The sequence below is a fragment of the Styela clava genome, chromosome 9 (assembly GCF_964204865.1).
Source record: "Styela clava chromosome 9, kaStyClav1.hap1.2, whole genome shotgun sequence".
NCBI classification, from domain to species: Eukaryota; Metazoa; Chordata; class Ascidiacea; order Stolidobranchia; family Styelidae; genus Styela; species Styela clava.
Genome location: NC_135258.1, coordinates 18,630,083 through 18,642,582, shown reverse-complemented (window position 1 = coordinate 18,642,582; position 12,500 = coordinate 18,630,083). Strand labels below are relative to the sequence as shown.

Here is a 12,500-nt window from a genome sequence, read left to right as displayed (position 1 = left end):
TGCGGGGCCGGTCGGAGCGCACACATCTCTCGGTGGCTGGCGGGCAAGAGAGTGCTGCGTCGCCGGCATCGGCGTCGAAAGAAGCCGAGCCGAAAAAAGTTAAAGTACAAACGTGCAAGCATACTAACCTAACCCTAGGTAAGGCATGTTAGAGCGAAAGACAGTAAACTCGAATGAGCCAAGAAAGAAGCCGAGCCGAAAAAAGTTAAAGTACAAACGTGCAAGCATACTAACCTAACCCTAGGTAAGGCATGTTAGAGCGAAAGACAGTAAACTCGAATGAGCCAAGAAAGAGCGGCGTGCGGGGCCGGTCGGAGCGCACACATCTCTTGGTGGCTGGCGGGCGAGAGAGTGCTGCGTCGCCGGCATCGGCGTCGAAAGAAGCCGAGCCGAAAAAAGTTAAAGTACAAACGTGCAAGCATACTAACCTAACCCTAGGTGAGGCATGTTAGAGCGAAAGACAGTAAACTCGAATGAGCCAAGAAAGAGCGGCGTGCGGGGCCGGTCGGAGCGCACACATCTCTCGGTGGCTGGCGGGCGAGAGAGTGCTGCGTCGCCGGCATCGGCGTCGAAAGAAGCCGAGCCGAACAAATTAACCAATAATTTGGATAATGGAAGTCAAATTCTATATAATAATTGACGTAATCGAAATATTGAAGAGATCTTTCTAGTCTTTCTCGTGTATGAGAAAATTGATATTTTCCCATGTCGGGTGACCCATAAACAACCGAAATATTGAAGAGATCTTTCTAGATCATTCGAAATATTGAGTCTAGATCTTTCTCGTGTATGAGAAAATGGATATTTCCCATGTCAGGTAACCTATAAACAAGTGTAATTATTGTAAGAAGGGTACAGAACATTCTAGATATGAGCAAAAATTGCTCCGTGGGAAACGAGATTTTTGGATAATAAAGAAAGGTACCGTTTTTGGCGAGCGAGATGAAAAAGATGTTACCGTTTAAATAGACATTTTGATCGTGGTTTGCCCGGCTTTTCTATTTCAATTCGTTCGATACAGCAACCGGCTTTTCTATTCGTTCGATACAGCAACCGGCTTTTCTATTCGTTCGATACAGCAACCGGCTTTTCTATTTCAATTTCGATGCAACAATGCTAATTCATCACCGACTTGGTTTTCACGATTGTGAGTGTGTTTTATTATACTTATCGAATTCGCTTAATTGGAAAGCAAAGACACCAGAAGTTACATTGGTGACCCCAATGTCGAGATTATTATGGATCGTCAACAATCAATTCACGAGTCCAACGACAAAGGACATCCTATGGAAGAAGGAGAACCAGCCCAAGACCAGATACGGCCGGACAGTACGTCCGCCAGACCGGTATGGACAGGCAGAGACGGAAGTCTAGAGGAAAAGGAAGAGGAAAATTCGGACAATGACGAAATAACCCGGACCGACAAATCAGATAGAGAAATCATTTATTTGAAACGTGGCAGGATGGTGGGACAAGAATTTTATCATGAATTCAGGTATTTATCCATTATACTATTACTTCTAGTTTTTATGCAATTACCATGGCTATGTTTTGAAAATCCAGAGGTTCATGGCTATATCCGCCAAAATGACAAAATCAATCAAGAGTACGACATATCGGATGATAAGTCTTGCAAACAGCACAAATCCGAACATATAGTGAAATGTCAAGCTAAAGTCTATCACGCACCTAAATTGCATACTAAAATTCCAATTAGAGCTTGCCAAACTAGTATAACTGAATGGAAAAGTCACTTTTATTTCTTTGGAGCTAAGACTCACTTTACTAAAATAAAATCAGGAGTACCTTCGTCCGAACAAAATTGCAGAAACTGGTTCAAGACTCACGAATCGAATCAATTCGGTAAGTTTGTTCAGAAAACCAATGATCTATGGGTAACCGAGAATAAACCGGTTATCAACTATAAATGGCCCACAACTGATTCCAGAACAACTGAAAATATTGCCCTAATAACATCCTATGTAATGTATGACCATCTAAACTCAAAAATTATTTTTCCTCTAGCTGACAGCGCAAATTGCTCTGTAAATCAATCTTCCTGCCAAATTGGTAGTTATACACTTTTATTTGACCATGCAAAATTCGAAAAATGTCCAAACAAAGCGGAGGAAATAAACTCTTCGCTAACTGCACATGTAAACAACACTAATTACATATATGCTGTAGAACTAAACGATTTACATATGACCTTTCATTCCTTTTCAGTGTGTAACGAATTAACGACTGATTGCTTTGGCAGTATTTTCTGCCTTGAAAACGAACTTTTGGTTCAAGTCAAGAATTGTAGTTTATTAAAGAAAGTCAACGTGTTACGTGAGTTTGCTGATCACGCAGACATTTCGACGGCATTAACGTTGATGATACAAAATGTCGCAGACTCACAAATCACTCTGTCCGCGAAATTACAGAGCCAAATCTTTAAATTGGAATGTGAGACCGAACGAATATTATCTAAAATTTATAGAGTTTTAGCGAAAACGTACCCGTCGGATGTGTTGAACGAAATTTTGGGAACAAATAATCTCTTTGCGGTTAACAGAGGCGACGTGCTGGGCACCCTTTTGTGTCAACCCATAAAAGCGAGTCTCTTAAATAGTCTAATATTACCTAACGAGTTATATTCTACTCGTCCCTTAGTTAACTATACTGATAACACTAACGCTACAGTTATCGCCCAATACTTGTCTTCTGGAAGAATTCTTCCAGGTATAAACTTTTATAGTACCGAACCACAGGAGTTCGTTACCTTTAAAATGAATAACACTTATTATAGCTATCAAAAGGGAATTCTACAAAACAAAACCACAAACCCAAAGAAAATTCACCCTTACCTAACAACTAAGAAAATAAATCCTTACAATACAAATTATCTTACTTCATTGTCAAAATTTTTCAAGAACGACGTACCGCGTTCTAACGACATTGATTCAATGCTAATGTCCATAAGCCAGAATTCCATATTTACTAAAAGTCTAATTGACTATGCCAATTCTTTTAATGACGAACAGGAAACAACTAGTGCTAATCCTGCACTTCCCCTGAAAATACTAGCTAAACATATTAAAAAAATATTGATATCTTTTCTTAGTGGAATAGGCAATAAATTCCTTGCCATTGTAATACTGATCGGGCTAATTCTGTCTATTATTTTTGCTTACGGCAGGACTGTAACTTTGGCTGGAAGTGGAATCCGAAGTTCTGTCGGGAGAGGAATAAGGGATAGAATCTTTGGGGGGCGTCCCTCTCCTCCCGACAGACGTACAAGCACTCCGAGAGAACAGGAAGGCCCCAGATATCGACGTACCCGCTCCCGTGAACCGAACGGAAATCATTCCAGACGTACGCATGTCCACCACCAACCGAGAGTCACGCGTACCCCAGTAAGGGATAGATGGGACCGTCTCTGGTCGTCCCGTGGCGGAGCCAGAAGCCGAACCCCCATCGGCCAATCATCCACAGCTCGTCCTATGGCACCGGTGCAAAGAGCTCCCCCAGTAAACGAGAGGGCCAATGCTATGCAACACCTCAGAAGCAATGGTGGAAATGTCGAGGTCTTAAATCTCGTGTCGGATAGCGGAAGCGAATAAATAAAAATTTATAGCGCTCGCGGCGATAAACAAAACTTATGACCTGATAAAAGACAATGACAGGTTACATAATCAAGAAATTATAATCAAGAAAATAAATACCTTTTTTTAACATTTTTTTTTTTTTTTTTTGGATCCAAAGGCTCACAAGTTTTTAGGCCTTATTTTTTTTCCCTCAATCATTTTTTTTCAACCAATGATTCCCCAAATGGAGTACTCCAATCATTTTTTTTGTTTTCTCCACCAAGTTTTATCTCCAAATAAAGTGCACAAAAGTTTCACAAAAGTTATCTTAATTCTTTCTGCAGTTTATTGAATTTATGAGATTAATAGGAAATATCACGGTACCGATGTCTCAAAATTAATTTTATTGTTGCATTCTTTTATTGGTTTTACAACGCTCGTCTATTTGTTGTATTTTTCAAATTTCATGACAAATTATTGTGTTTTACATCTAAATCTTTCCCCCCCCCCCATTTTTATTGCAAATGGTACAGACAATTAAATGTAGAATGAGTAGTAACAATACTAGTTGCAATCACTGAAACGTAAAGACCTACCTAGTTGCAATCACTGAAACGTAACGACCTACCAAAAAGCCTTATATTTAATAATGTTTAACACTGATAACGTAAAGACCTACAATACAGTCATATTGTAAGATTTTTTTTGTTTTTGGGAATCAATAAACCATCTTTTCTTCATTTTTTTAAAGTCATTATCGCCTAATTTATCTAATAGTAAATCGTCATTAAACAAGTGCTCACAATTTTGAAAGTCGTGTAGGTGAGAAGAAGGTATAATAATACCATTACTGTTTCACTGAATTGCACAATTCAAATGCCTTTCACAATACAAATGTCTCATCCTTATAATTTGAAAAGACCCCAAGTCAGAATCATAATAAATGGGGCTACAATGAGTTCTTAAGTTGTATGTTTTTAATTCTTGCATGTATAATTAGTGCTCAAATTTCATGTTTTTCTTCTTGTATATAAATCTTTCAATTGCCATTTTAAATAACCAAAATTAAGGAATTTGTCTTGTCGTTTCTGAGTCTTATGTCTTATTGATTAATTACACTCGACCATTTTTTTTTTGCTCTTCGTAGTGGATGTTTTGCTCTTCATCCGACAGTTTTCAAACAAATTACTTTGACATTTCAAATTGCCATCTTCAAAAGTTACGAGATTTGATTACTGTCATGATAATTTCGATTTCATTCTTATATTTCTACAATTATCGGTTAATTTTTAATATGTGCTTTTAAAATATTTCACTTGTGGTGCCAGGAATGTGTAACAAATTAACCAATAATTTGGATAATGGAAGTCAAATTCTATATAATAATTGACGTAATCGAAATATTGAAGAGATCTTTCTAGTCTTTCTCGTGTATGAGAAAATGGATATTTTCCCATGTCGGGTGACCCATAAACAACCGAAATATTGAAGAGATCTTTCTAGATCATTCGAAATATTGAGTCTAGATCTTTCTCGTGTATGAGAAAATGGATATTTCCCATGTCAGGTAACCTATAAACAAGTGTAATTATTGTAAGAAGGGTACCGAACATTCTAGATATGAGCAAAAATTGCTCCGTGGGAAACGAGATTTTTGGATAATAAAGAAAGGTACCGTTTTTGGCGAGCGAGATGAAAAAGATGTTACCGTTTAAATAGACATTTTGATCGTGGTTTGCCCGGCTTTTCTATTTCAATTCGTTCGATACAGCAACCGGCTTTTCTATTCGTTCGATACAGCAACCGGCTTTTCTATTCGTTCGATACAGCAACCGGCTTTTCTATTTCAATTTCGATGCAACAATGCTAATTCATCACCGACTTGGTTTTCACGATTGTGAGTGTGTTTTATTGTAAGTCAATTTATTGTGATATATTATCTGTGGAAATAAAAATCTTTACAGGCAAATGGGTCAGATCCTTACTGTTATATAAAATTAACAGATATCTCAAATTGAACACGTAACCTACTATATATTCTGTTTTTGGAGTCAGATACTTATCTAATTCAAAGACAGCAGAAGTTACAAGCGAAAGACAGTAAACTCGAATGAGCCAAGAAAGAAGCCGAGCCGAAAAAAGTTAAAGTACAAACGTGCAAGCATACTAACCTAACCCTAGGTAAGGCATGTTAGAGCGAAAGACAGTAAACTCGAATGAGCCAAGAAAGAGCGGCGTGCGGGGCCGGTCGGAGCGCACACATCTCTTGGTGGCTGGCGGGCGAGAGAGTGCTGCGTCGCCGGCATCGGCGTCGAAAGAAGCCGAGCCGAAAAAAGTTAAAGTACAAACGTGCAAGCATACTAACCTAACCCTAGGTGAGGCATGTTAGAGCGAAAGACAGTAAACTCGAATGAGCCAAGAAAGAGCGGCGTGCGGGGCCGGTCGGAGCGCACACATCTCTCGGTGGCTGGCGGGCGAGAGAGTGCTGCGTCGCTGGCATCGGCGTCGAAAGAAGCCGAGCCGAAAAAAGTTAAAGTACAAACGTGCAAGCATACTAACCTAACCCTAGGTAAGGCATGTTAGAGCGAAAGACAGTAAACTCGAATGAGCCAAGAAAGAAGCCGAGCCGAAAAAAGTTAAAGGACAAACGTGCAAGCATACTAACCTAACCATAGGTAAGGCATGTTAGAGCGAAAGACAGTAAACTCGAATGAGCCAAGAAAGAGCGGCGTGCGGGGCCGGTCGGAGCGCACACATCTCTTGGTGGCTGGCGGGCGAGAGAAGGCTGCGTCGCCGGCATCGGCGTCGAAAGAAGCCGAGCCGAAAAAAGTTAAAGTACAAACGTGCAAGCATACTAACCTAACCCTAGGTAAGGCATGTTAGAGCGAAAGACAGTAAACTCGAATGAGCCAAGAAAGAGCGGCGTGCGGGGCCGGTCGGAGCGCACACATCTCTCGGTGGCTGGCGGGCGAGAGAGTGCTGCGTCGCCGGCATCGGCGTCGAAAGAAGCCGAGCCGAAAAAAGTTAAAGTACAAACGTGCAAGCATACTAACCTAACCCTAGGTAAGGCATGTTAGAGCGAAAGACAGTAAACTCGAATGAGCCAAGAAAGAGCGGCGTGCGGGGCCGGTCGGTGCGCACACATCTCTCGGTGGCTGGCGGGCGAGAGAGTGCTGCGTCGCCAAGAAGCCGAGCCGAAAAAAGTTAAAGTACAAACGTGCAAGCATACTAACCTAACCCTAGGTAAGGCATGTTAGAGCGAAAGACAGTAAACTCGAATGAGCCAAGAAAGAAGCCGAGCCGAAAAAAGTTAAAGTACAAACGTGCAAGCATACTAACCTAACCCTAGGTAAGGCATGTTAGAGCGAAAGACAGTAAACTCGAATGAGCCAAGAAAGAGCGGCGTGCGGGGCCGGTCGGAGCGCACACATCTCTTGGTGGCTGGCGGGCGAGAGAGTGCTGCGTCGCCGGCATCGGCGTCGAAAGAAGCCGAGCCGAAAAAAGTTAAAGTACAAACGTGCAAGCATACTAACCTAACCCTAGGTAAGGCATGTTAGAGCAAAAGACAGTAAACTCGAATGAGCCAAGAAAGAGCGGCGTGCGGGGCCGGTCGGAGCGCACACATCTCTCGGTGGCTGGCGGGCGAGAGAGTGCTGCGTCGCCGGCATCGGCGTCGAAAGAAGCCGAGCCGAAAAAAGTTAAAGTACAAACGTGCAAGCATACTAACCTAACCCTAGGTAAGGCATGTTAGAGCGAAAGACAGTAAACTCGAATGAGCCAAGAAAGAGCGGCGTGCGGGGCCGGTCGGAGCGCACACATCTCTCGGTGGCTGGCGGGCGAGAGAGTGCTGCGTCGCCGGCATCGGCGTCGAAAGAAGCCGAGCCGAAAAAAGTTAAAGTACAAACGTGCAAGCATACTAACCTAACCCTAGGTAAGGCATGTTAGAGCGAAAGACAGTAAACTCGAATGAGCCAAGAAAGAAGCCGAGCCGAAAAAAGTTAACACTTTCGATGCCAAGGACGTATATATACGTCATTTGGCGCCAACCGTTCCGTGCCATCAATGCAAAATGACGTATATATACGTCATTCGAAAAGGAAAAAGTTTAATAGATAGAAGAAGGTCGAGTTCAGGTATTTGCCGTCTATTTTTCTTCTCTCTCTCTCTCTCTTGTTGTCAAGTTGGGGGGAAAGAATGACGTCGTCAGCCAATCGCGTCATTCAAGAAATACCAAGATGGAAGGAGGGTCTGCCATGAAGTAAATTATCAACTTATTTAGCATGGCCGAGGTACATATTAGCCGCAAATTATCATCAAAAATTTGTACGAGCCCGAATGACGCCAACACACGGTTTCAACTTTTTACGGTGAAATGATTGAAAGGTGTGAGGAGAGATGATAATATTATCAATCATGTTACGAAGATGTAGAAAAACATTACTAAACCGGGAAATAATTCGAATATTTTTATATGCATGATCGTCGTCTTATTGGCAGGACGATGAAATGATTCAAAATGTTGGTATTTTTGAACGTTTTTTTAATTTTTTATCATTTTTGGGTAACGAATTGACGGACATCTGCAACGAAAGCAAATTTTATCGTCCTGAGAGGTGAAATGTTACATTTTGAAATAATAAAGGGAGAAATTGATATTATTCGGAACATATATTTTTCTACTTGTCAGTGAGATATGATCCATGATATAGTAATTTAGTGGGAAATATATTACCAATAACACAGAGCCCCTCGTATGCTTTCAGCTCATATTGAATTACTTCCGTAGCTATTGTATAACCATAATTATAGCAAAATATGCAATCCTACGACTTTGTGTCGGATGAACAAGTTCAATAAGCAGCCATGGCGTACTGATTACGTAGCTACGCAATAGCGATCACGTGTCTGGCGCCACGAAGACGGGACTACGTGCAGTCGAGAAGACTTGCGTAGCAAATTGCGTGAGATGACAATTTCGGAAAATCGTGTTCTTGACAGATCAACTGACGAATTTCGATGAAGCTTTAAACCTTTTTATTATGTCAACTTAGAGACACCGGATGCGTATAATGAATATTGAAATTGCATTTGGAAATACTTCATTTGCACGCCAATATTAGTTCAAATAGCCACACAAATAAGTATTTGCTCGCTATAAATACCAGATTGAATGAAATGTTTGCCGAGGCAAGTAAAGACTTCGAATTTCATCGTTTACTGACTGAACCCACCAAATCTGGAAGCGCCCGACGAAAACTCAGGAGCAATACTAAGATACAAAGGCACCTGAAATGTATTACGCATGTTTCGGTATTATCCAACACATCAGTCGTAGGTGAAAAAACTCACCTACACATGCGTATCTTGTCGGAATTGCTCTCTCATGCTATTATAACATAAGTTGGAGATAACTTGTCTTGATCTCTCATTGCGATAAAGATTCAATTCGAACATTTTATTCAGCAATCAGAATCATTTTATTATACGAAAATATCAAATTCGAACAAAGAAAACAAGTTTACTAGCATAAAAATATATCCTTCATTCGCTATATATTCCAATAACATTAATAATGACCAATTATTGTCACTCACAAGGATAACATATTGCAAAATAAACAAAGTAGTCACATTGCATATTCATACAACTGTAACACATATGTACTTGAAACATACGAACATAGTAAATTTATTATCGAGCTTCCATATCGGAATTCATTATAAAAAATTAATGTGCAGTATGGTGGTGCATAAAATAATACATCAATCGAGGAATTTGTCAAAAACGCTATGGAATCACAGACGTAGTCAATATGTTGCCTCATTCGAATTATGGTTTGGTGAAGTTAGCGTCTACCATGCACTAAACTATCAACATATCTAGCTTGGCCGATGAATCGCAAATAGAAATATAAAAAATATGTGCGGAGTCCGATTGGCGCCAACGCACCTGGATTTTAACTTTGCTACAGTTACAGTTGTATGAATATGCAATGTGACTACTTTGTTTATTTTGCAATATGTTATCCTTGTGAGTGACAATAATTGGCCATTATTAATGTTATTGGAATATATAGCGAATGAAGGATATATTTTTATGCTAGTAAACGATTTTGTTTTCTTTGTTCAAATTTGATATTTTCGTATAATAAAATGATTCTGATTGCTGAATAAAATGTTCGAATTGAATCTTTATCGCAATGAGAGATCAAGACAAGTTATCATCAACTTATGTTATAATAGCATGAGAGAGCAATTCCGACAAGATACGCGTGTGTAGGTGAGTTCTTTCACCTACGACTGAAGTGTCGGAATGAACGATAACTGATGACACCGCTGGGTTCGCCCCTTTCCCGATGAATCAAAAACTAAATACGAGAGAGAATGAATAGGAGAGAACTCTCTCGTTTTCACCTTGGCACGGAACGGTAAAATTGAAAAAACTGATCTTGGCATCGAAAGTGTTAAAGTACAAACGTGCAAGCATACTAACCTAACCCTAGGTAAGGCATGTTAGAGCGAAAGACAGTAAACTCGAATGAGCCAAGAAAGAAGCCGAGCCGAAAAAAGTTAAAGTACAAACGTGCAAGCATACTAACCTAACCCTAGGTAAGGCATGTTAGAGCGAAAGACAGTAAACTCGAATGAGCCAAGAAAGAGCGGCGTGCGGGGCCGGTCGGAGCGCACACATCTCTCGGTGACTGACGGGCGAGAGAGTGCTGCGTCGCCGGCATCGGCGTCGAAAGAAGCCGAGCCGAAAAAAGTTAAAGTACAAACGTGCAAGCATACTAACCTAACCCTAGGTAAGGCATGTTAGAGCGAAAGACAGTAAACTCGAATGAGCCAAGAAAGAAGCCGAGCCGAAAAAAGTTAAAGTACAAACGTGCAAGCATACTAACCTAACCCTAGGTAAGGCATGTTAGAGCGAAAGACAGTAAACTCGAATGAGCCAAGAAAGAGCGGCGTGCGGGGCCGAGCGGAGCGCACACATCTCTCGGTGGCTGGCGGGCGAGAGAGTGCTGCGTCGCCGGCATCGGCGTCGAAAGAAGCCGAGCCGAAAAAAGTTAAAGTACAAACGTGCAAGCATACTAACCTAACCCTAGGTAAGGCATGTTAGAGCGAAAGACAGTAAACTCGAATTAGCCAAGAAAGAAGCCGAGCCGAAAAAAGTTAAAGTACAAACGTGCAAGCATACTAACCTAACCCTAGGTAAGGCATGTTAGAGCGAAAGACAGTAAACTCGAATGAGCCAAGAAAGAAGCCGAGCCGAAAAAAGTTAAAGTACAAACGTGCAAGCATACTAACCTAACCCTAGGTAAGGCATGTTAGAGCGAAAGACAGTAAACTCGAATGAGCCAAGAAAGAGCGGCGTGCGGGGCCGGTCGGAGCGCACACATCTCTCGGTGGCTGACGGGCGAGAGAGTGCTGCGTCGCCGGCATCGGCGTCGAAAGAAGCCGAGCCGAAAAAAGTTAAAGTACAAACGTGCAAGCATACTAACCTAACCCTAGGTAAGGCATGTTAGAGCGAAAGACAGTAAACTCGAATGAGCCAAGAAAGAAGCCGAGCCGAAAAAAGTTAAAGTACAAACGTGCAAGCATACTAACCTAACCCTAGGTAAGGCATGTTAGAGCGAAAGACAGTAAACTCGAATGAGCCAAGAAAGAGCGGCGTGCGGGGCCGGTCGGAGCGCACACATCTCTCGGTGGCTGGCGGGCGAGAGAGTGCTGCGTCGCCGGCATCGGCGTCGAAAGAAGCCGAGCCGAAAAAAGTTAAAGTACAAACGTGCAAGCATACTAACCTAACCCTAGGTAAGGCATGTTAGAGCGAAAGACAGTAAACTCGAATGAGCCAAGAAAGAAGCCGAGCCGAAAAAAGTTAAAGTACAAACGTGCAAGCATACTAACCTAACCCTAGGTAAGGCATGTTAGAGCGAAAGACAGTAAACTCGAATGAGCCAAGAAAGAAGCCGAGCCGAAAAAAGTTAAAGTACAAACGTGCAAGCATACTAACCTAACCCTAGGTAAGGCATGTTAGAGCGAAAGACAGTAAACTCGAATGAGCCAAGAAAGAAGCCGAGCCGAAAAAAGTTAAAGTACAAACGTGCAAGCATACTAACCTAACCCTAGGTAAGGCATGTTAGAGCGAAAGACAGTAAACTCGAATGAGCCAAGAAAGAGCGGCGTGCGGGGCCGGTCGGAGCGCACACATCTCTTGGTGGCTGGCGGGCGAGAGAGTGCTGCGTCGCCGGCATCGGCGTCGAAAGAAGCCGAGCCGAAAAAAGTTAAAGTACAAACGTGCAAGCATACTAACCTTACCCTAGGTAAGGCATGTTAGAGCGAAAGACAGTAAACTCGAATGAGCCAAGAAAGAGCGGCGTGCGGGGCCGGTCGGAGCGCACACATCTCTTGGTGGCTGGCGGGCGAGAGAGTGCTGCGTCGCCGGCATCGGCGTCGAAAGAAGCCGAGCCGAAAAAAGTTAAAGTACAAACGTGCAAGCATACTAACCTAACCCTAGGTAAGGCATGTTAGAGCGAAAGACAGTAAACTCGAATGAGCCAAGAAAGAGCGGCGTGCGGGGCCGGTCGGAGCACACACATCTCTCGGTGGCTGGCGGGCGAGAGAGTGCTGCGTCGCCGGCATCGGCGTCGAAAGAAGCCGAGCCGAAAGAAGTTAAAGTACAAACGCGATGCTAATGAGCGAGCCGTTGTCTCGACTAATATGTAGGGGGCGTTCGATCGAGCGTCTGGCTTGAGCGCTTGTCGGCCTAGCAGAACGGTCGCATTGTTATGACCGGGTTTTAGGCACCGCTGCAGGCGGCCGGCAGAGCTCTTGTTTGTGCGAAACTGAATGGATCGAGCCCGAGAGAGGGCGAGCAAAGAAAAAACGCAAATCGCTCCGCCTGGCACTGCCGGCGAGAGCGTGGACGTCG

At 42.5% G+C, this 12,500-nt stretch overlaps 1 protein-coding gene across 1 annotated transcript; it reads left to right on the top strand.

Moving 5' to 3' along the window:
- Nucleotides 1–1,222: 1,222 nt before the first annotated feature.
- On the top strand, nt 1,223–5,541 carry LOC120343906 (uncharacterized). The gene is made up of 2 exons (XM_078116362.1): nt 1,223–1,495; nt 3,185–5,541. The coding sequence occupies exons 1-2, from the start codon at nt 1,239–1,241 to the stop codon at nt 3,606–3,608; spliced, it is 681 nt and encodes a 226-aa protein (XP_077972488.1). The 5' UTR covers nt 1,223–1,238; the 3' UTR covers nt 3,609–5,541.
- The last annotated feature ends 6,959 nt before the right edge of the window (nt 5,542–12,500 follow it).